The sequence below is a fragment of the Leptopilina heterotoma genome, unplaced genomic scaffold, assembly GCF_015476425.1.
Source record: "Leptopilina heterotoma isolate Lh14 unplaced genomic scaffold, ASM1547642v1 Lhet_183, whole genome shotgun sequence".
NCBI classification, from domain to species: Eukaryota; Metazoa; Arthropoda; class Insecta; order Hymenoptera; family Figitidae; genus Leptopilina; species Leptopilina heterotoma.
This window is the reverse complement of record NW_025110901.1, coordinates 1,157,352-1,182,462: the sequence shown is the minus strand read 5'-3', so window position 1 is coordinate 1,182,462 and position 25,111 is coordinate 1,157,352. Positions and strand designations below refer to the sequence as shown.

The 25,111-nt window shown below is 27.2% G+C and overlaps 1 protein-coding gene across 1 annotated transcript in view; it reads left to right on the top strand.

Moving 5' to 3' along the window:
- LOC122500271 (T-box transcription factor TBX20) overlaps positions 1-25,111 on the top strand; it is a 69,324-nt gene that overhangs the window by 23,780 nt on the left and 20,433 nt on the right. Inside the window, exon 3 of the mRNA XM_043609122.1 lies at positions 8,867-9,140. Coding sequence (XP_043465057.1) covers positions 8,867-9,140 — 274 coding nt within the window. The remainder of the gene's footprint in view (positions 1-8,866; positions 9,141-25,111) is intronic.

Genomic DNA, 25,111 nt, shown 5'->3' with positions numbered 1-25,111 from the left:
GAACATTTCCGATTTCGGAGATAATAATGTAAAAATGAAAATCAACAAGGTCTCGTTTTTAAAATTGGCTTTGTTCGTTATGGATATAAAAATTGAGGCCAAGTTCTGTATTAAGAAGGGATCGCAGAGAGAAAAAGAGAGTCAAAAAGGCAAAGAGAGCTAGCTGGTGTGGCAAAAGGCGGGTACAACTACACACCAACGTGGGAAAAATGAATCGAGAAAGAGAAACGAGTCCTTGAAGAGCGCCAGGACACTATCCTGACCCCCCGATGGGACATACAATTCCACCTGATTGGTCCGAATTCGTATTGTCGCCCAAGACTGACAGTTTGTTAAGCGGGGAATGAATTTTTATACAGGCACAAAAATATATTATATTCAATATGTGTGTGTGTGTGTATATGCTAACGATCCCATTCGTTTCTCTCCGCGTCGCGAGATATTATCGATCTTAAACAGCTTCTCCAATTCCATTCAAATCTAGACGAAAACTATATCAAGTTCTTTCTTTATTCGAAAATCGATCAATAACATGCGGTAAATTGATACATCATAGAGTTGATACTTTGAAAAAGTGAACAAGAGCAGAACAAATTACTGAATAGTTTACCAAACACACACTACTTTTATTCAAATTATATTATACTCGCCCGGCGGGAAAATAAATACGAGCTAATCTGAAATCTAACAGTTTGCTTCTTGGTGATTCTTATCCAACTTTTGTATAGATACTACTTGTTCTGATTAAAATTAAAAAACCAATGTTTGTTATATAAAAATAAAAAGCAAAAGTATTTTGTTAAGGATGGTAATTTTTTTGCCATTCAATGTTTAATTTCAAAAAAGTCGCAATCCGAAAATTAAACTTGAAGACTAAAAAATTCGTTTTAGTCCAAAAAAGCATATAGGTTTTAGTATGTAGATGAGTGTGAAGCCTTTAAGAAGAAAAGTATATGCAATTTCCCCAAATTCTCGAATAATTATACTTTTTATACTTTCCCATTGAATTAAGAACCGGAAGCATTAGAGTTGAAATCGATTTCTCCCAAAAGCTATAAAAAGCTAGTATCTGAAAATCTTAGCATAGTTTCACTTTAGAAATTGCACTCACACCGTCTATAAATATAAGGTAGGCGTGAATTGCAAGTTAAAAAGTTGTTGCTGAGGCCTTCCACGTACCGACTTGACAAGAACTGTGAACTTCACCGAGGTGCGGACGAGCAGGTCAGGAGAGACAGGATACAGCGGATACCGCGTATAGTCGTCACGCGAACCCTTCATCAGCAGCAGCGCAAGCAACCTATATTATACACCAACACGTGCTAATGTGCGGGGTAAATGTGCACGAAAACGTTCGTGTTTGGACACTGACACTTATGTGAGCTTCACTTTTCTTATATGAGAGCGAGGATGAGAGAAATATATGCGCTATAGCAACTTAAAGAGAGAGAGAGAGAGAGAAAAATATGTATATAATATTGCCTCGCATAATTATTATAGTGACACCACCTGGTAGGGTTGTGGAGTCGTTAGCTCGGTAAACAGTTAAGTAACTCAGATGGTTACACGGGATTATTACTATAATATTCACTCTACTTCCATAATTCATTTGTTTGTCTTTCCTTTTCTCTTCATTCCTTCGACCATATCACTCGCTCCTTAATTTAGGATTCCTGCAAATAATTTTTCTCTACTCGAAAAGAAAGAAATTTTCGTAATTTTAACTTCCTCTATACCAAGAATAATTTTTACTGTTTTTTTTACTGTTTCACTATTAACTTATTGAAAGTATCAAATTGAAACGAATTTATACCAAAATTTGTAGATCAAATGAAAAATTGATGTAAATTTTCAGCATCCATTTGTTCACTTTAGTATCAATTTGATACTTTCAAAAAAACTGTGTTATCAAAAAAGTAATAATGTAATTTTTTGTCTTCCCGCAAAGAAAATGGTTCAGGATATTTTTTCTCTTTAACCTGCAAAGTTCTCGAGAGTTCCATTGAGGTCTTAAAACTAGAAAGTGGAATAAAACCCATAAGCACGAGACGAAAAAAAATTTTTGATTTTTAAAAAAAGTGGGGGTAAAAACAAAAAAAAGATATTTTTTCGCTATTTTTGATATGGGAGTCGTTTTCAATGTATTTTAGTCTGTAGAACACATTCCCGGGTTCGAAAATTGCATATCACATACGGATTTTGAGAACAGTCGGGGTAAATACCAAAAAAAAAAACACTTTTTTGGCGGGTTTTCAAGATATTATTTCTTTTTAACCTAGCCTGCTACAGATTTCCATAAAATTGTAAATTAAAGCTTAAATATACACTTTTAAAGGCACAAGACCAACGAAAAATTAAGATTTTTGAAAAAAGTGGGGGTAAAAAACAAAAAAAGATATTTTTTCGCTATTTTTGATATGGGAGTCGTTTTCAAAGTATATTTGTCCGTAGAATACATTTCTGGATTTAAAAATTATACAACACGTTCGAATTTTGAGAAAAGTGGGGGAAAATACACCTAAAAAACTTTTTTACGCGGGTTTTCAAGAAATATTTTTCTCTTTAACCTAACGTGCTAGAGATTTCCATAAAGTAGTTAATTAAAGCTTAAATACGCATGCTTTAAGATACATGAGACTATAAAAAATTGAGATTTTTGAAAAAAATGGGGATAAAAACCAAAAAAATATATTTTTTCGTTATTTTTGACATGGGAATCGTTTTTGATATATTTTTATCTGCAGAACACATTTTCGGGTTCGAAAATTGTATAACACGTTCGAATTTTGAAAAAAGTGGGGAAAAATACCCAAAAAAAAAACAATTTTTTGTCAGGTTTTAAAGATATTTTTTCGTTTTAACACAGCGTGCTACAAATTTCCATAAAGTTGTTAATTAAAGCTTGAATGAATACTTTAAGGTGTATAAGTCTAATGAAAAATTGAAATTTTTGAAAAAAGTGGGGGTAAAAACAAAAAAAAAATGTTTATGTTATTTCTGATATGGGAGTCGTTTTCAATGCATTTTTGTGCGTAGAACTCATTACCGGGTTCGAAAATTGCATAGCACGTTCGTATTTTGAGAAAAGTGGGGGTAAATAACCAAACAATTTGTTTTGAAGGTATATTTTTTTATTTTTGAGTGTTTTCAAAGTATTTTTTCTGTGTAAACACACGTGCTAAAGACTTCGAAAAGGTAATATATAAATTTGAATCATGCTTTTTAAGACCCATATGCCCGAGACTAAAAAAATTGAGGATTTTGAGAAAAGTGGAGGTAAAAACTCCAAAAAATATGTTTATCGTCTATTTTTGATATCGGAGTCATTTTCAATGCATTTTTATCCGCAGAACACGATTCCAAGTTCCAAAATTGCCTAGCATGTCATAATTTTGAGAAAAGTGGGGGTAATGACCAAAAAAAATTTTTTTCGATTATTTTTAATGTCGGACTTGGTTTTCAATGTATTTTTGTCTTCTAAACACGATTCCAAGTTCCGAAATTGACTAAAATTTTACGATTTCAAGAAAAATGGGTCGCAAATACCAAATAAACTTATTTTTACCCCTACTTTTTTGTCCTAAGAAGGTAGAAATAATATTAACAGAAAGTCAGGGAATTTTTTGTTAATTTTTGCTGGATACCTTAATGTTAATTTAAAATAACGAAGGAACTGCACAAATTGAGTAATTTTTCGTTAAAAAAATAAAAGAAGAAAAAAACCAAAAGAATTTAATGAAATCTGTTTTTATTTCTCATAAATTATTGATGGTGGAAAAAATAATGAAAAAAAAGAATAATATAAAGTAAAAGAAATTTTAAAACAAAGAACATAAAGTTTCTTCAAGTTTGAAACAAAAATCAAAAGTCAGAAGTGATTTGCCGTCAACTGCGAGTCAAAAAGTGTATAGGCTTGCTAGACAAGTGTGTCGGACACTTTCCCCTAATTACTGACACGATTAATGCCCCTTCGTCAGAAGGAAAAATATTATCCATATCTTCCAGAAAATTTTTCTCTACGCTTCCCATTCGGTTCTAATGCCCCAAAATTAATTTCACTAAAATTCGTTTTTGACAACCCTAGAAAAAAACACCTGACCGAGCAATCATCTCATTAACCGAAAGAAATTGAAATATATCGAACACCATAAATTACGACCCAACTCTATATTTAAAAACATTTTCAATTTGGAAACACCAAAAATAAAGTTCTTATATATATATATTATATTATATTTAAATATCAAGAAACCGAATAATATAAGTAATTTCTCTTGCAAGACAATTCAAGATTTATTTCTCCACCTCATCAAATTACAAATTTCGACATCTCTTCCAAATTGGAAACAATAAAATTGTCAGTAATCCACATAATTGTGCAGCGAGAAAATGTGGATAGTATTTATGGTGACGAATTAACGTCGCTATTACAAAATGACAAATAATATAAAAAATAAATATTTTTACATAGTGCATTAAACATGTTTGTTTCGTTTTTTCGAAATTCTTTAAATTCTCCGGCAATTGTCGTAAAATAATCAATTGTCTTCCACTCGATAATTTACAATCAACTTGCGCGTCAACACAATCTTTACTATTGTTATTATTATTACTGCTATCGGAATTATTAATTTGATTCAATGGATTACATAATCCTGGACACTTTATAGGCTGCCCTGATCGATTCCTCCTGCCCTGAAGTCGTTTCATTTCAATAAATTTTCACCCCTTTTTTCTCTAAAACGAAAATTGAGAAAACTTTTATTAATATAAAATTCACGATAGAGGAAAACTTTCATAGAAAATTTAAAAAAAGGAAATTTAAAAGAATTTTTCGAATTTTGAATTTTTTTTCAACTTTTTGATTTTGAAACAATAAATTAATAAAAAAAATCAAACATTGAATCAATTAAAATATTATAAATATTTTTAAATTAGAATATTTTAATGAAATATATTCTCCGTTTCAAAAATGAGTCATTGTGTACCAAGAGCGAAAAAGAGATGATTTTGCGTTGGGTTTAAAATTTGCTGCTTTCGCTTCGCTCAAGCTGCAAATTTTAAATCCAACGCAATATCATATTTTTTCGCATCAAAATTATTTGCTTTTTTCATCCTGGGTAATAACTTCAATTCTAAATTTTTCCAAAGTTCAATTATTTTTCAAATTTTTAGTTGGATTTCCACAAAAAACAGGATAATCTAATTCCTGCAAAATATTTTTTATTTATAAAAATATTTGAAAATAATTGAATTTCTACGAAGACTTACTTTTTATAACGGAAATATTTGAATTTTTAAGAAGAATTTTATTAAATTATTTATCAAACGATTCAAATTTTGCCAAGAATTTTATTATTTTTGAAAAGAATTTAATTATTTATAAAAATACAATTAAATTTTATTAAAAATAATTAAATAGCTTTACAAACAATTTTTTTCAATTTTATTTAAAATAATTGGATTTATCTGAAAAATAGAAAAATAATTGAATTCTTGCAACGAATGTTAGTAAATTTTTTTTAATAATTGAAATCCTGGAAAAAATTTTATTATTTATGAAAATAATTGAATTCTAGCAACGAATTTTATTACAGTAAAAATTTTATTATTTGTAAAAATAATTGAATTCTATCAAAGGATTTTATTAAAATTTTTGGAAATAATATAATTTTTTTGAAGATTTAAAAGAATTCAATTATTTCGAATAATGTAATTAAAATTGTATAAAAAGTAATTGAATTTTTGCCATGAATTTTATTTTTTATGAAAATAATTTAATTCTTATAAACAAATGTTCAAAATTTGAGAAAATAATTGATGTAAAGAATTTAATTAAAACTTAAAAATAATTCCATTTTTTGAGCAATTGATTCAAAATTCCACTAAAAATAATTGAATTCTTGCAAAGAATTTTACCAAAGCATTGAAAATAATTAAATTATTTCGAAGAATTAAATTAAAAATTTTGAAAATAATTGAACTTCTTGCGAAGAAATTTATTGAAATTCTTGAAAATAATCTAATTCCTGCAAAATATTTTTTATTTATGAAAATATTTGAATTTTTAAGAAGAATTTTATTAAATTTTTCGGAAATAATTGAACTTTTGCAAAGAATTTTATTATTTTCGATAAGAATTGAATTATTACGAAAAATTCAATTAAAATTTTATTAAAAATAATTGAATTCTTGCAAAGAATTTTACTAAAACTTTAAAAATAATTAAATTATTTCGAAGAATTATATTAAAATTTTGAAAAATAATTGAATTCTTGCGAAGGATTTTATTAGATTTTTTGAAAATAATTGAATTTGTGCGAAGAAATTTATTAAAATTCTTGAGAATAATCTAATTCCTAAAAAATATTTTTTATTTATGAAAATACTTGAAAATAATTGAATTTCTGCAAAGAATTTTAATATTTTTGAAATAATTGAATTCTTCGTTAAAATTTCATTAAAATTTTTTAAAAATAATTGAATTTGTGAAAAAAAATTTATTGAAATTCTTGAAAATAATCTAATTTCTAAAAAATTTTTTTTATTAATGAAAAACTTTGGAAATAATTGAAGTCATGCGAAAAATTTTTTATTCGTGAAAATATTTGAATTTTTAAGAAGAATTTAATGAAATTTTTTGGAAATAATTGAACTTTTACAAAGAATTTTATTAATTTGAAAAAGAATTGAATCATTTGAAAAAGTTCTATTAAAAATAATTTAATTCCATCAAGAAATTTTATTCAAATTGTATGAAAAATAATTGAATTTTTCCAAAGAATTTTCTTGAAATTTTTATAAAAATATTTGAATTCATTTAAAAAATTCCTACAAAGAACTTTTTATTTATACCTATGAAAATATTTGAATTTTTAAGAAGAATTTTATCGAATTTCTTTGGAAATAATTGAACTTTTTTAAAAAAGTATTATTATTTTTGAAAAAAAAATATTATTATTTTTGAAAAAAAAATATTATTATTTTTGAAAAAAAAATATTATTATTTTTGAAAAGAATTTAATTATTTTTGAAAAAAATTTAATTATTTGCAAAAATTCAATTAAAGTTTTAATAAAAATAATTGAATACTTTCATAAAATTTTTTTTTTTAATTTTATTTAAAATAATTGGATTCATTTGAAGAATTTTATTGTTTATGAAAATAATTGAATTCTTGCAACGAATGTTAGTAATTTTTTTTAATAATTGAATTTCTGTTAAGGATTTTTTTTTCATTTATGAAAATAATTGAATTTTTGCAACGAATTTCAGTAATTTTTTTGAAATAATTGAATTTCTATGAAGAATTATTTTTATTTACGAAAATAATTGAATTCTTGCAAAAAAATTTTTGAATTTTTTCTAAAAAGAATATTTATTAGTAACTTTTCAAAACCTGATAAATTCAAATTTTGTCATTTCGAGAAATTTAAAAAAATTTAATTCTCAGTCTCACATAACCATTAAAATTAACTTTAATGTAGATAAATTGTATAATAAATTATTTATTCTTGAATATTTTTTCTATTTAAAGCGCTCAGTTTGTAATTAAAGTCTATTGCAAAAAGGAAATTTGAAGTTTTTTCTGAAAAAAAAATTAAAATTAAAAATCATCAAAGTTAGGCTAAAATATTTTTTAAATTGAAAATTCTTTGGTAATATTTTTTTTTTGTTAAATTCAACAGTGATAAATCGATTTGTAAGGATTTTAATATTCGGAGAATGTGTTTATCTCAATTTTTGTGAAAAATGGATTTACCAACTTTTGAAAAATTGCTCCTCAATTAATTAATAATTATTTTACTTTAACTATTAGGGAATTTAAATTTTAAAGTAGTTCTAATTTTGAAAAAAATAGAAAAAAGTAGCTTTTTATTGTTAAAAATTTTAAAAAAGTATCTAAATAGAAGCTAGAGGTAAAAAAAAGTTGTAAATAGTAGGGTTTCGTAGATAAGTGCGCGAAGCCTGAGTCCACTTTCTGTTGAATATACTTTAAAAGAAAATGACGCTTTTTTAGCAGAAAGAAGAATTTTTTTGACATGAAGAATATAGTAAAAATTATCAACAGAAGTAGTTAAAAATAAAAATAATAATAACAACAATGCGAGTGTAAATGGAATTTAACGACACTGAGAAGAATAGCATTACAAACAGAAGGAGGAAAAAGAAGTGAAAGATGACGTTACACAGAGAGTATTGAAATGAAAGGAAAATTTTCCACTTTTCATAATCATTGTCTACTTACAGGCAAATAGTATGAGATAAAAAGAGAGAGAGAGAGGGTTATTTCGTTTGTGGCACGTGCGTTTACAACAACGCGTTCCAACTTGAAGGTGTTGAGACGACTGCGTGTAACGAGGTTCAAGGGTGACTCGCTCGTAACGATGCTTGAAAAGCCTGCGGGCGTTCCTTTCAATCATACAGGCACGAGGCAAGACTAGACGTGGAGGCGTTTTATCTAGCCACTAGAAAGCAATTTTAATCCTTACATTTTTTTTCCCCTCCTTATTCCTTCCTTATAAAACAAAAATAAATACCTCCATTACTCTTCCAACTCACATCAACAAAAACATTTCACAAAAATCAACAAAAATCTCTTCTCAAAAATCCCTAACCACAATTGCACATCATAAAATCAAACTGTCATCTATTAAACGATTGTCAATTATTTTTTTTTCTTCTCTCTCTTGATCGCAAATAAAAGAAGCGACCCATCAAAAAGGTGTTTGGAGCGTGAAATTCTTTGGATTTTGAATTGAAATAAAAGTGTAACCATTCGAGATGCTAATCATACTGACATATCATTTTATGTATATGTGTTTCTTTATTGAAAAAAAAAAATTTTTTTTCTCTCTCCTCGCAGACGAATGTTTCCGACCTGTCGTGTGTCCTTCAGTGGATTAAGATCCGACGGGCATTACGCAGTTTTGATGGATATCGTACCGGTGGACAATAAAAGGTACCGATACGCCTATCACAGGAGTTCTTGGTTGGTGGCCGGAAAAGCTGATCCTCCGGCTCCTGCGAGACTTTACGTTCATCCCGATTCGCCATTTAAGGGAGAGCAACTTCGAAAACAGGTCGTTTCATTTGAAAAAGTTAAGCTCACCAACAATGAAATGGACAAACACTGCCAGGTTAGTGCCTATAGCAATATTTTAATCAACAATTTAAAAAAAAATAAAAAAACAAGATTATAATCTTTTTTTCATCAAAGCTTTTCTGAGGATATCAATAAATTGAGACAAAAAAAACGTATAAAAAAAGTTGCTTTGCAACTATTTTGATACATTTTCTTGACTCAATTTATTGATATCGTTGATAAATTGAGACAAAAAAACGGTGTCAAAACGTTGCTTCGCAACTATTTTGATACATTTTTTTGGCTCAATTTATTGATATCCTTAAAATAACTTTAAAACAGTTGCGAATATCAAAACTTCGCAACAATTTTGATCCGCTTTTTTGTTTCAATTTAATATCCTTAGAAAAACTGCGTGAAATAATTTCGAAGCAACGTTTTGATACTTTTTTTTGGCCCAATTTGAAATCCTTAGAAAAATTGTGACCATAAATATATAAAAATAAGGTCATTATTATAAAGAATGTCTAAATTTTTCTCCATCATTTAAAAAAAAAAATTTTTATAACAAATTCAGAAGGTATTTTATGACGAAAAATTGGATTAATGGTAAAGTGCTCCACTAGTAACTACTAACTTCGCATCAAGAGTTCGAGTCCCAGAAAAAAAAAATTTTTTTTCACTTTTTATTTTCATAAATTCCACATTTCCCTGTCTTTCTTATTCTCAATATAGTTTTTAAATAATTTTATAGTTATTTTTATAGTTTCATAATTTTTTAGTTTTTTTAACTAATTTATTTATAATTTCTCGTTATTTTCAAAAATTTTTTAAAAACGCCGCAAAATAATTCAATTATTTTCAGAAATATAAGAAAAAATCCTCAGCAAGAATTCAAATATTCTGAATAAAATTTTAATTAAATTCAGCGAAATTTAAAAAGTAATAAAATTCTATGCAAAAATTCAATTATTTTTATTACGATTTTACTTAAATTAGACGAAATTATTCAATTATTTTCAAAAATAATAAAATTCTCTGCAGGAATTAAACAAATTTCATAAATAATAAAATTTTGCAGATGAATTCAATTATTAAAAAGAATTTTTTTTCTTAATTTTCCAAAGGAACTCAATTATTTTCAAGAAAATTTTAATTGCATTCTTTTTAATAATTCAATTATTTTCAAAAATATTAATATTCTTTGCAGGAATTTAAATATTTTTCAAAATTTAAAAAAAAATCCTCTGCAATAATTAAATTATTTTTATAAATAATAAAATTCTTCAGACGAATTCAATAATTTAAAATAAAATTTAAAACAATTTTTTTAAAAACTCTTCAATTATTCTTAATAAAATTCTAATTGAATTTTTCCAAATTATTAAATTTTCTTTTCAAAAGTAATAAGATTTTTTGCAAAAGTTCAATTATTTACAAAAAATTAAATAAAATACTTCTTAAAAATTCAAATATTTTCATAGGTAAATAAAAAGTTCTTCGTAGACGAATTTTATTAGATTTTTCTTAATAATTGAATTCCTGTGAAAAATATTATTATTTGCAAAAATAATTAAATTCTTGCGAAGTATTTTATTAAAATTTTTAGAAATAATATAACTATTGTTTGAATCACTTTTTTGAAAACTTAAAATATAGTATAATTCAATTATTTCGAATAATTTTAATAAAAAATTGTATTAAAAATAATTAAATTCTTGCGATGAATTTTATTATTTATAAAAATAATTTAATTCTTATAAACAAATGTTTAAAATTTGAGAAAATAATTGATTTCTTTCAAGGACTTTTATTATTTATGAAAATAATTGAATTCCTAAGAAGAATTTTATTACATTTTTTTAGATAATTGAATTTCTGTTAAAAATTTTATTAATTGTAAAATAATTGAATTACTGCGAAGCATTTTATTAAAATTTTTGGAAAATTTTTTGTAAAAGTTCAATTATTTATAAAAAATTTAATAAAATTCTTCTTAAAAATTCGAATATTTTCACAGGTATAAATAAAAAGTTTCATCGTAGGAATTATTTTTGAAGAAATCAATTATTTTTAAAAATTTCAAATAAATTCTTTGGAAAAATTCAATTAACACAATTTGAATAAAATTTCTTGATGGAATGCAATTATTTTTAAAAAGTTTAACAAAATTTGTTGTTACTTGTTAGAATTCAATTATTTTTAATAAAATTTTAATAGAATTTTTCCAAATAATTCAATTCTTTTCAAAAATAATAAAATTCATTGTAAAAGTTTAATTATTTACAAAAAAATTAAATTAAATTCTTCTTAAAAATTCAAATATTTTCTCGAATAAAAAATTCTTCGCACGAATTCAATTATTTTAAACTAAATTTTTTAAAAATTATTGTCAATAATTCAACAATATCTATAAATAAAAAATTTTTACAAAGGAATTTAAATACTTTTAATAGGATTTTAATTAAATTGCACAAAATTTCAAATCTATTGTTCTTTGCAAAAATTCAATTATTTTTAATACGATTTTAATTAAATGCCGCGAAATTAATAAAATTCTTTGCAGGAATTCAATTATTTTAAAATATGGAAATAAAATTCTTCAGATAAACTCAATTATTAAAAATAACTTTTTAAAAAAATTGTTTAAAGGAACTCAATTACTTTTAATAAAATTTTAATTGAATTCTTCCAAATAATTCAATTATTTTCAAAAATATTAAAATTCTTTGCAGGAATTCAAATATTTTCCACAATTTTAAGAAATTTCTTCAGATGAATTAAATTATTTTAAATAAAATTAAAAAAAAATTTTTCTAAACCTATTTAATTATTTTTAATAACGTTTTAATTGAATTTTTCCAAATAATTCAATTCTTTTCGAAAATAATAAAATTTTTTTTACAAAAGTTCAATTATTTCCAAAAAATTTAATAAAATTCTTCTTAGAAATTCAAATATTTTCATAAATAAAAAATTCTTCGTAGGAATTCAATTATTTTAAAATATTTTTATAAATAAAAAAACTCTTCGCAGGATTTGAATTATTTTCAAAATTTTTCGCAAGAATTCAATTATATCTTATTTAGAAAATACAATTTTTTGCAGGAATTTAATTATTTTCAAAATTAAAAAAATTCTGCACAAGAAATCAATGATTGTTAATACGATTTTAATTTAATTTTTTGGAATAATTCAATTTATTATCATTAATAAATGTAATTCTTTGCAGGAATTCAATTATTTTTAAAAAGTTTTCACAAACTTTTCCGTTGAATTTCCATTATTAAAATTTTTAATAAAAATTTATAGGTAATTATAATATTATAATTCTTTGGGAAAATTCCATTATTTTCAACAATTTAATAATTCCATCAATTATTTGTGTAAAAAAAAGAAATGAAAAAAATGAACTTCCGCGAGGATTCGAACTCAAATATCATAACGCAGCAATCGAGAACATTACCACTAGTCCATTCCACATATTTCGAAAAGAAAATTGATTGAACAAAAATTGTATTTGATTTACGAGTAAATTTACAAGTAAAATTGTAAAAAAATTTGAATAAAAAATAAAAATAAAAATCGTCTTCAAATATATCACTCGAAGTAAAATTAATCTAAATATCGTATTATTAAGAAATAAAAACATTTTTTTACTCTTTTCTTTTTGGGTGAAAAAAAACTGTGTCAAGGTAATGAACGATTACAGTTTCAATCAAACTGGATTACATTTAGGATTATCTTCCATCGTTCACGTGACGTTTGTACATCAATCATACTTTTAGACGCAAATCGATTCGCCTTATTATGCTCGGGGCAAACTTAATACCCAGGAGTGCATTTTTAAAAGCTCCTATAAGTTTGCGTGTACTCACTTAAAATTTGCTTAATTTTCATTTATCACTTCTCACGACTCTATATTATACGTATGTGCTTTTAGGAAATTTTTTTTCTTTCTTTTTTTCTTTTGCTTTTTTTATTACGCAATTTACATTCTTACGGTTTCTCCGAGGGGTTCAAGGGAGGGGGAACTTTACGGTTTTTCGAATAATCGTAAAAATCTATGTCTTGATTTTCATTATATACACACATACGTCTATATATATTTAAACCTATGTTGTAAGCGGTATTAAAATACAACTATTAATAAATTTAATTTCATACTACATAAAACTGAATAATATAACTTTTTTATTATATACAAATAAAAGTTTCAAAAACAATTTTTTTTTTAAAATAATACCAGGCATAATACTAATAATAATTTCGAATAAATCGAAGGATGAAGAGAAAATTAAATTATTATTCTTGTAAAATAACATATAAATAAAATGTAAAAAATAATATAAATATAAAATTTAAATCTTTAGAAAATGTCATCGACCGAATAATGAAAGTTGATCAATAGTTTAATTCACCAGCAAAAAGGAGAGAAAAAAAAAAGAATCGCCATATATTTTATTTCCTGATTGAAATAACGACTTTTGAATCTCGTGTCTCGTGCAATGCGCGCCGAACGATTTTGTGGCGACAGTTTTATGACAAAAATCTTGTTCATATAATTGCGCATGAAACGCGTTTAGATTATCTATTCGCATTCATTGAGGTTAAAGAATGCCAATGTGGATTTATGAAAATTTCAAATCTGTATGCAAAGTGAAGCGATCAAATATAATCAGGAGCAAAATCGCACAACGTTCTCAAAGAGGATATAACATGTAAATTGAAAGGCGACAAGTCCACTCCTTATGTGTCTGTTATTTACAGGCCGGGAGATGTTTTGTTATTTATTGACAAAACTTCACGTCAAAATAATAAAGATAAAATTCAATTTAACAAAGTGGAAAAAAGGCGAGATTTTAGATATATAAATATTGAATCTCTTGGTGGAAATTGGAAAATTTTTCCTTAATAGAATGTTTTTTTTTTTTTTTTTTTTTTTTTTGCTTTTTACGGATAATACGAAACGGGGTATTTATGGGATTATTTATATTATTCAGCGTATTTATATAGCATTATTTATATTATTGAGGGTATTTATTAAAGTGAAGATAAAGTGAATGAAAACTTTTGAGGGAGAACAAATTTTATATTGTGGAATTTAGAAATTGTATATATACAATTTGCATGCGGTGACGTTTTTATTTCTAATTTTTTTTCTATAAACACCGCTGATTAAAGTACTTTCATGATAAAATTATTAAGAGTTACCTACAGGAGCACCACTATTTAATTTCTATAACCATTTTCATTCACAGTTTTCTTAAAATTATCTAAAAAACCTAAAACCTACTAATTATTTACTACTGTTTTTTACGAATTGCTACTAATTTTAAAACTTTTTTTTTTAGATTTGTAACACTAAAAAAAAGCTATATTTAAGAAATATTAAAATTTTTTTTTTAATTATTTATTTAAAAAAAATAAAATTGTTATAATTAAAAATTTTTGAAAAAACACTAAAAAAAGCTCATTTTTTCTATGTTTGAAAATTTGCACTACTTCAAATTCGCTAAAAGTTAAAATAAAATTATTCTCAAAGATTAAAATAAAGTTCTTAGAAACATAGTCAAAACATTTTAATAAAATTCTTTAAAATAATCCAAATATTTAAAAATAAATTTCAAAATTCAATTCTTTTTAATATCTCTCCTATTCTAATTATAAATTTCCCAAAGAATTCAATAAATAAAAAATTTTTTTTATAAAATTATTTACAAACATTCAATTCTTTTCAAAAATATAATAAATTTTTCACAGAAATTCAATTATTTAAAACAAAATTTTTTATAAAATTTTTCAATAAAAATCAATTATTTAAAAAGATTTTTATAAAATTCTTGGCAAAAATTTGACGAACTTCAATTATTTTCATAACAATAATTTTTTGCAGGAATTGAATAATTATTCTCAAATAAAATTAATAAAATTAATAAAATTCTTCGCAAGAATTGAATTATTTTGTAAACCAAAATTTTTTGAAAGAATTCAATTATTTTTTTAAATTTCAAGAAAATTCTTCGAAAAATTCAAATATTTTCAATTTCAGTTCAAATAAAATTTCTTGATGGATTTCAATTTATTATTTTTAAAAAGTATAACAAAATTTGTTAATATAAAATTCACTTATTTTTAAAAATTATGATAAACTCTTTAGAAAAATTCAATTATTTTCAATATAATTTAAATTAAATTCCTCATAAATTCTTCGTTTAAATTTTATTAAAATTCTCAAAAAAAATTCAATTTTTTAAAAAAATTTCTAATAAAATTCTTTGCAAGTAGTTAATTACTTTCACAAATAATAAAATTTTTTCCAGGAATTTAATTGTTCGAAAAAAATGTTAATGGAAATTTATTGTTGCGAGAATTTTTATTATTTTCAGAAATAATAAAATTCTTTCCTGAATTTAAAAATTTTGATAAAATATTTTATAAAAATTCAATTTTAAGAAACATTTAGTTATTTAATAAATTATTTGTTTTTGTATTTAAATAATTGAATTCAAATAATTGAATTCTAGTAGAAGTTTCTAATAAGAATTGATTTAAAATTGAATTTCAGTTAAAATTTTAGATAATTGAATATTAAAATATTATATAGAAGCGGAATAGTGTGAATTTTTAGAAATAATTAAATTTTAAAAGATTTTTAAATTGAAGTCTGTGAAAATTTTAATTGTTCTAAAACTGTAATATTAAAATTTTTATTTTTAAATAAAATGATTTAAGTTTTGAATAATTTTATTCCAAATTTTCAACAAGAAAATGATTAAATTTTTGCGGAAGAATTACATAGTTGTAATTTTTAGAAATTAGTTAAATTTAAAAAAAAATTCACTTCCGAATCATTTAATTCTTGTGGTAAAATAAATAAGTATTTAAATATTTATTTAAAAAAAAATTATTCTATTTTTGAATGTAATTTAATTTAGAAATTAATCAAATTTCATTTTTGTTTTTCGGTATAGCTACTTATTGTTTGCTACTATTTACAGTTTTAGAACAACTTGTTTTAAATTAATCGAAGCCTGTAATCTTAATAATTAAAAAAATTTGAAAAAAGCCTGAAAAAAGTCTTTTAACTTAGAAAAGCATAAAAATTTATTTTGAAAAATTAAGTCACTTTTACAGAAGAAAATAAAACTTTGTAATTTGAAATATTCGTAATTTAAAATCACTTTATTAGAAGAAAATGGATGTCTATAATGTCACTCACAAAAAATGTAAAGTAATGCACAAAGTGTACTGATGGATGGTGCCATATGTTTAATTTTTACGAATTTAAAAGAGATATTAGAGTTTAAATGTTAGGGGTGTCAGACACCCAGGGTGCGCTTTAAGGGTAAAATATAAAAACTCTATTAATTTTCTTTCAAATATTTCGAGAACTGCGTTAACTTATAAGTTTAGAGCAACTAAAAAATTTTAGCAAAAAAGCAACCAAAAATTTTGGGTTAAGAATCAAGAATACCGCACCTAATATGCGACAACATCTGTTAAGCAACCAAGAGCAAAAAAATAAACCAAAAACTTTTGTGTTAATTAAGAATATCACTCAATGTGACAACATTGCTAATTTTTTAAGTTAATGTTGTTCTTTAAGATAATATTTGGGTTAAGAATTAAGAATAGTACCTAATATGACAACATCGATTGAGCAACCAAGAATGTTTGTATTAAGCATTAAGAATAACACCCAATGTGACAACATTTCTAATTTTTTAAGTTAATGTTGTTCTTCAAGTTAATATTTGGGTTAAGAGTCAAGAATACCACCTAATAATATGACAACATCGGTTGAGCAACCAAGAACAAAAAAGCAACCAAACTTTTTGATTAAGAAGAAAGAATACCACCTAATGCAAGAACATCTGATTAGCAACCAAGATCTCTTCTATTAAGCATTAAGAATTTTTTTCGGTTAAGTATTAAGAATATCACCCAATGTTGTCACATTGGGTGATATTCTTAATGCTTAACCCAAAAAATTCTACAAATACCCATAAAAGCGTCAATATAACGTCCAAAAAGAGAAATTAATTTTTCTCCTCAAACATAGCAGACGTTATTTATTATTTTCTCTCTCTCTCTTTTTTTAGGAGTCATTTTCCTCTATTTTTTCATCTCCAATTTAAGAACTTCCTGCTCGCAAAAGATATGGCCATATAAACCGGGGATCGTGAAGCGTGAACGGTGCGCCTAACTAAATCATCATTTGACTCTCCCACGTTGTTGTCGGGGATCTCGCGTCACATCGGACCCAGGACAATCCGGCCAGTTTAACGGATTCGCTCACTAGCAGAAATTTACGAGCGCAAACGTCGCGCAATACACACGCGTTTGGCATTTCTCTCTATCTATCTCTCTTTTTGTGAGTTCTAGTACATTTCTGTGTTAGTATATCTGAGTTCTAGTATGTACAAGTAGTATTGTATGGGTGCTATAGTATACCTACGAATGCTATAGGAATATAAGTGCCAGTATCAACGTTTGTGTGCGCCACTATACACGCGTTGTGTAGCGGAACAGAATTTTCAAGTTTTACGACTCGCCAACAGAAACCCTGCTTTGAACCTGGCCAATAATATAATAGTAAAAGAGCAACCAAGCAACCAAGCAACCAAGTTAACCGTCGGGTGCACCGCTGAGAGTATCAACCATGGAGGTCGCGCGCGGCAATGTTACATACATAAGGGGGGAAGGTTTTTTCTTTTTTCTTTTTTGTCTTTTTTGCATCAGCAGGGCTGCGTTTTGTCGTAGGTGGCATTACCGCCATTCCATGGATGCCAATAAATTGAGTAAATATGTTTGCCAGTTTGCTTTTGTCATGATGATCACGCGGCTAACCCACGCCTGATGCTCACGCGCGCACTTCTATACCGCATTGAATCTCAAGTCACCTGAAACTTTTCGAGTGTATTCTTTATCTTTATGCCTTCTCTCATACACACCATGTGTTTCTCCTCTTGTATATACTTTTTCCCTTTCAGTATATGTATGTATTCTTTGTCTGTCACTTTAACCAATGTTATGTGAAAATGTGCACAACATTTTGCAGTTCTATACGTATGAATGCAAAATATACGCATATAGTTGGTGCGGCATAAATGTTTCACTCAGAAATATATTAGTGTCTTGATTAACATACATGCGTCTTTGTTATCTTATAGAGATGATTGACGGAAATATTTCACAAAATGAAGAGAGTAATTTTTTTTAAATTCCCTGCAGACTTCTGTACTGTTAAAAACTAAACTCAACTTTTACACCAAAAAGATTTAAATGATGCTGTTTCGATCTATAAGTAAATTGTGACTGGAATCAGTAAAATTTCGCGATAATTTCAGATTTAGAGAGCTGTATACTGTTTTGAGTTTAGGTGCGCAAAAGACAGTCTAGGGTACCACAAACTATTTTAATTCCTCATTCCTACACTTCTTTTTCTGATCACGTGAAGGTTTCAATGACTGTCAAGACATGCAGATGTGTTGTTGCATATGCATATGAGACTTGTATATGCATATGGAGTATGAAGAGAAAAAGAGATTGAGGCAGATGATAAGGTTCGTATATAGATAGAGAAATACATTTTATAATAAAAATATGCATATATATAGAGAAAGAGTGACTGAGTGAGAGAGAGAAAGAGAAGAGTGTGGATCTAGAAGTAAGCAGACACACCGGTAAAAGCAGTCAGGCAACGGAACGCCAGTCAAGTCAACTCAACGAGACTCAAGTGGTAGGGAAACATTCCTTTGCTACGGCCACTATTTCATCGTTTCATATGACGCGATATTATAAGACCCCCACCTGCGAGCTGCTACTACACGGTGGTCCAAAAACAACCGTCCACCTGCTTAATACCAAAGAAAACGATCAGAAACTCTTCTTCTTTAGGATTACTGTACACTATATCCTCCTATGAACAACTTTTCTCAATTCTTGTTTCACCCTATAATCATTATCTCTTTTTCTGCACGCGTACTTCTAGATTTAGTTGCGGTGTACGTACCGCAATAATCTCTAGTCATTTTTTTCCCATTCTTTCTCTATAACACTAAAAAATAGACCCCTGACAAATTATCCCACAATATTCTTAAAAATCAAAACAAAAATGTTTCACTATCTTTAAAGGGATGCCAAAGTGCATTGACGCACTTGTAAAATATCTTTTGCTTCAGATTCATTTTTATGCTGTTAATGTTGTATGAATATTTTTTGCTAAGCCTTGCTCTTCAGAACCTTCTTTAAACAGTATTTAAACATTGATGTGACAAACCAATTTTAAGAGAAGAGGTATTGGATGGTACGTTTCTTATCATGGTATGTCAGCACTAATGAATTTTATTAATTTTCCAAAAAGAAAGACTAAAAATTTTCTGTTCTTCTTTCACTGATATAATAGCATATACGATTCTAGAAGTACAGAAAAGTTTCTTTCCACAGTAAAAAATGATACTTTGACAAATGTTTGTTTAGCATTTCTCATATAGTTCATGTACGTTATTATTTGTCGCGGACTCGCAGGTGCATAATTATATCGTACATGGATATTTATGTGAAATAGTGAAATACTTTTTCAAAATGTGTTATTTTTATCAAATACACGATTTGAGTATAGCATAAACGTGTTTGCTGTTTTTCATTTCAAATGGTAAATCGCTGAAATGCTTATCTGGAACAAATTAGTCGTGAGATTGTGCGGGTTATAGAAAGAGAAAAATGTCCAGGATTATATGACCACCTTAGTCGCATGTACACACATTATAATGTTTAATATATAGAGAGAGAGAAAGAGTATAAAGTCAGTTAAAAAGGCGCGTAACGCGCGCGAATATGCTAAAGCTCTCTCTTGTAAATACTTATCTACATATTAAAAGTTTTAGCTTCTCCCTTTCGTCGGTAGCGATTATTACTTCCTATATTCCGAAGGTGGCTTTTTATATTTGCGTCGGGATATTCCGAAACTTATGGCACTTGCGTGCAAGGTCGTACACACCTCATGTTTGCCTCCCTGCGAAAGAAAAATGCTTTTTTGCTTTCAAGTGGTAGTTTGTCAGTGAGAAATTGTTTTCCGAGAATAAAAAAAATATATACAGTCACCTCACACGCGGGGCCGGGCAGTAATCGAGTTTTCGAAAAAAAGAATGCGATTTTAATACCGTAGAATTAAAAAAATATTTTTCCTAAACTATTCGGTTTGAATTTCTTTTTCAAGCATTTGCCGAAGTTTCTTTTACTGGTTTCTTTAAAGTACAAATTCATTTAGAATTAAAAATATATTTCTACTTTTTTGGGATTCATGAATGTAGTCGAGAGATTCGTGGATCGTGAGAAAAGTTTCACGTTGTAGAACCTAATTTCATTAAGTCACTGAGCGTAACACGACACTTAGAAGGGTATATAGCATGCATGGGGTCTTGCATTTATATGTACCCGCTTGGAAATACACACAAAAGATAAATAAATTTGCAGGTATTTTGTACATTTTTGGAGTATAACTTCGGCGCTAGCTTTTTGAATTTATCTTTATTAATTTTTTTAATCAATTCTCAGGCCGTTAAGTGGCGAAAAATAATTTAGAGTTTTTAGCTATAACAGAAAACGCTCACAAAATCCTAATAATGAAACATAAGCAGGGCCTGATAAGTTATTGTAATCAAAAGACCCGAAAGTGTCCAAAAATCAAAACTCGATTATTGCACTAGACACTTTAGACATTTTGTCTCAATAATCGAGGTTTGCGTGCACTTCATCCGAATTTACATATATTTTAAAAAATGCGAAACAATCAAAAAAATTTTGTTTCTTAAAAAGATTACAAACATGATGAAGTGTATTTTGAATCGCGTGGCAAGGCCGAACGGTCGATTTTAAATGACCCTGGACATACATGTGTCCTCGTGAAGAAACTGGCAATACATTTAAATATACATATACGTACATAAGAAACGTCCCCGCTCGTTTTAACACTCCTCTAATATACTGACATTGCCTTTCAACATTCACAGTCTTAAAGGCGAGTGATAAGTGTTCAGCGTCCTCGCAGTTATCCTGTCGTGGCGCGCATCTTTTTTCAACTCAATATTAGAAAATTATGCAGATAACGTGTCTCTCCAAGGCGTAAAGTTTCTACCGATAGACTCATAAAAAAGGGAAAATATAATAAAAAATAAATAACGAGATAAATAAACCAAACATACAAGCGACGATTCAACAATTCTCCCTTTTCTATCATCAATCCAATATAGATGGAAATTCACATCGTCGCAATTACATTCGTACTTTTTTTTTTTTTAAACAAAGAAAATATCTTACAATTTGTAATCATTTTTCTCAAAGATATACTTTGTTTATTTTTCCACAATGACAAGGTGTTTAAGAAGAAAAAAATAACACTTTTCTACAATGATACGGAAAAAGAAACGCGCGTGTGAATATAATTTTGAAAAACTTGATCGATAAAAAGAAACACGATCGTACAATGTAATAGCGAAATAGAGATTGAATGTAACAAAAAAGTTGTTTAATTAACGACCAGACGTCACGTAATTGCAGTCATTGTGAATGATTACTTGCAATAAATTTGAATAATACAATCGATTGACAAAAAAAAAAGTTTCAAGACTATAAAATATATTGACACGTTCATTTATTGTATGTGAAGAAATCGACGACTTGTAATATCCATAATTTACTTTTTTTTACTTCTGCTATTGGAATCGTACGATAATTCAAAAGAGTCTCTGAAGTTAGCGTCGCAAATTATTAATTTTTTTTGTTAATCAACACTGGGTGCTTCAATTTCTTCTTTAGTTTGGGATATCTTAGAAAAAAAAATTTCAAGTCGAGAAGAATCGAACCCTTAACGTTCCCTATCGAATCTATAGATTGTAACCGCTTAACGACCTCGGCTATCACGACTTTAGGAATTTTTTCCCTCAAAGAAATTCAAACTCCACCAAAAGTTGGACATTTTCGTCTCAAAATCCATCTAGGATTCAAAATTCCAAAGCAGAAATACTCAAAAGTTCCAGATTCCAGATTTACATTGTTAGAAGTTGCTTCAAATTTTTTTTCAAAAAAAAAAAAAATTTGCAGACGAATTTCTTTCAGACAGACCAAAAGAGATGAAAAACCCACTCTCTCTCTCCTCTTTTATATTACAACGAAAAGGAAACCACTTTATACTCCCTTTTATCTGATTGAAAAAATAACAGCATACAGATGAATTAGATTAGCCGCACACTTGACTTAGTGAAATGTGTCTGAGTTCATAAAAGAGTAGATCTAATATCGAAGTATGAATTTAAAACTCGCTGCGCGCATACAGAAACTATATTATTATTTCCATTGCATTAAGAGAGTTGAATGTCGTAAGAAGCAAAAAAAAGGAGAGAAAAAAATCCGTCATAAATCGCGAGCATAATGCTGCTATCAACGTGTATTACATGGATGGCGCGTTGTTTGATAAATCGCCACATGCAAATTGCATGTGTCCAGTTGCGGGGAGCAAGAACTCGACTGATTTGTACCCACCTTGATAGTTACTTAGGCGCATTATATGTATTGCTCGCACACAGTTTAATACCGTCGTCACTGGGTCTACAATACTCTATACATCACATGTACACCAAGTAAGCACATGATTATACCCATGATAATGATTTCATGACAATTATATCGCCTGTGAGAATACACAAGCACAAAATGTGTGTATATGCGCATTTAAATGTGTATATGTGAACTTAAATATGCACATGTGAACGTAAATAGGTACATGTGAACGTATATTTGTACATGTGAACGTATATTTATACATGTGATCGTATATTTATATATGTGACAACGTATATTTGTATATGTGAACTTAAATATGTACATGTGAATGTATATGTGAACGTATTTACCTTCAGATATACAAATATATGAACTTAAATATGTATATGTGAACGAAAATTCGCACATGTGAACGAAAATGTGTATATGTGAACGTAAATGCGCATATACGAACTTAAATGTGTATATGTGAACGAAAATGCGCACATGTGAACGAAAACATGTACATGTGAACATATATACGTAGATGTAAATACACGTAAATGATCATCAGTGATCCTGGATGAAAGGAAGCCGATAAACTATACAAGCAGATAATTACCGATTGTTTCTGCCTTCTCGCAATATGATTCCTCCATCTCGATATATCCTAATGGCATCTCGATGATGTCTCTTATCGCTCATGAATTACGACGAGATTATGTATTATTATTTTTACTGAAACTATTCTCCATAATCGGAAAACTAACTTTGCTTTTTCTCTACCGCACATTTAGAGATTGTTTATCTCTAAAGAACAAATATTTTACCTAACACTGTATTTATCACTACGCCTATTATGATTACATCTATATAAAATATTTGTTCCGTTCATGAAGAAATGTGGAAAACTGAAGAAAATTCTGTTTTTAACTCTTTATAATCAAAAATATAATCAAATTGTAAACTGAATCATTTTCTGAATTTATTTTTTATGTAGCACATGTGCTTATTCTTTACGCATTTTCGTTCACATATACACATTTAAGTTTACATATGCACATTTACGTTCACATATACAAGTTTACATTCACATATGCATATTTAAGTTCACATATAGAAATATACGTTCACATACACAAGTTTACATTCACATATGCATATTTAAGTTCACATATACAAATATACGTTCACATATGTATAAATATTCATTCACATATACAAGTTTACATTCACATATGCATATTTAAGTTCACATATACAAATATACGTTCACATATGTAAATATAGATTCACATATAAAAATATACGTTCACATGTACCTATTTACGTTCAAATATATACAAATTTAAGTTCACATGTACATATTTTGGTTCACATGTACACATTTTCGTTCACATTTACACATTTAAATGCATATAGCCATACACATTTAGTTTCATATCCTGAAATCAGATGAACCAAAATAATGCCCACTTGTCAAATTGAGATAAACAAAAATAATGTCAGCTCTTCGAAAAAAAGTATACGTCCGATTACAGATGGAAATGATCGATAATGACACTTTACGTAAATGAAGTATAAAAACGTCATAGGTATATATTAGATTGATGGGTGCACGAACGTTAAACATCTCGTTTTATAAATCGACTAAATTGAGCGTCATCGTGTATGTAAGAAGTATATATAAAATACATGTGAGCCTGTGACACATATATACGTATATATACAATATGACGGCAACTCAAAAACCTCACAAGTAAACTGTAATTAGAACACGCTACCGTATAATCATGTAAATTGATATACGTGTAAAATCACCTCACCAGATTTATATATATCACATACGTCCTAATGCTATTCCGAAGAAGCGATTAAATCAATTTTTATCGCCAAAACGTGCCTCTCGGCATTATTTTCAACTTCATTTACGTCACATGTGAATTAAAAAGCCCTCGCGAGCAATATTCCAAAGCCTTCATACATCAACCAAATATTACATCTGTATTATTCAACTTTATACACCAAAATCGTGAGAATTCACTTCTTTCTGTATATTTGTAATAATTGCGCGGTAATAAACTGTCCCGCTTATTAATTGTACCATAGGGGGTTATTGAATCGTTAACTATTAGCCAAATTAAAAATATGCTAAATTTATTAATGAAGAGCTCAAACCAGTGAATAAGTATTTAAAAATACGGACTTTACGGACAAAAAATGAAATAATACGGACTTTACGAACCAAAAATGAAAAATACGGACCTTACGGACCAAAAATGAAAAATTACAGACCATTTACGGACCATTGCCAAAAATATAACCAGTCCGAGTCAAATAAGAGAACATTTTACTTAAAAGTATAAATTAAATTTTTTCATAACAATTTTCAAATCCATTTGATTACAATATTAAATTTTACGAATTTCAATTATTTGCTAATTCTTCAATTAAAAATATTAGAAAATAAAAACTTCAAAT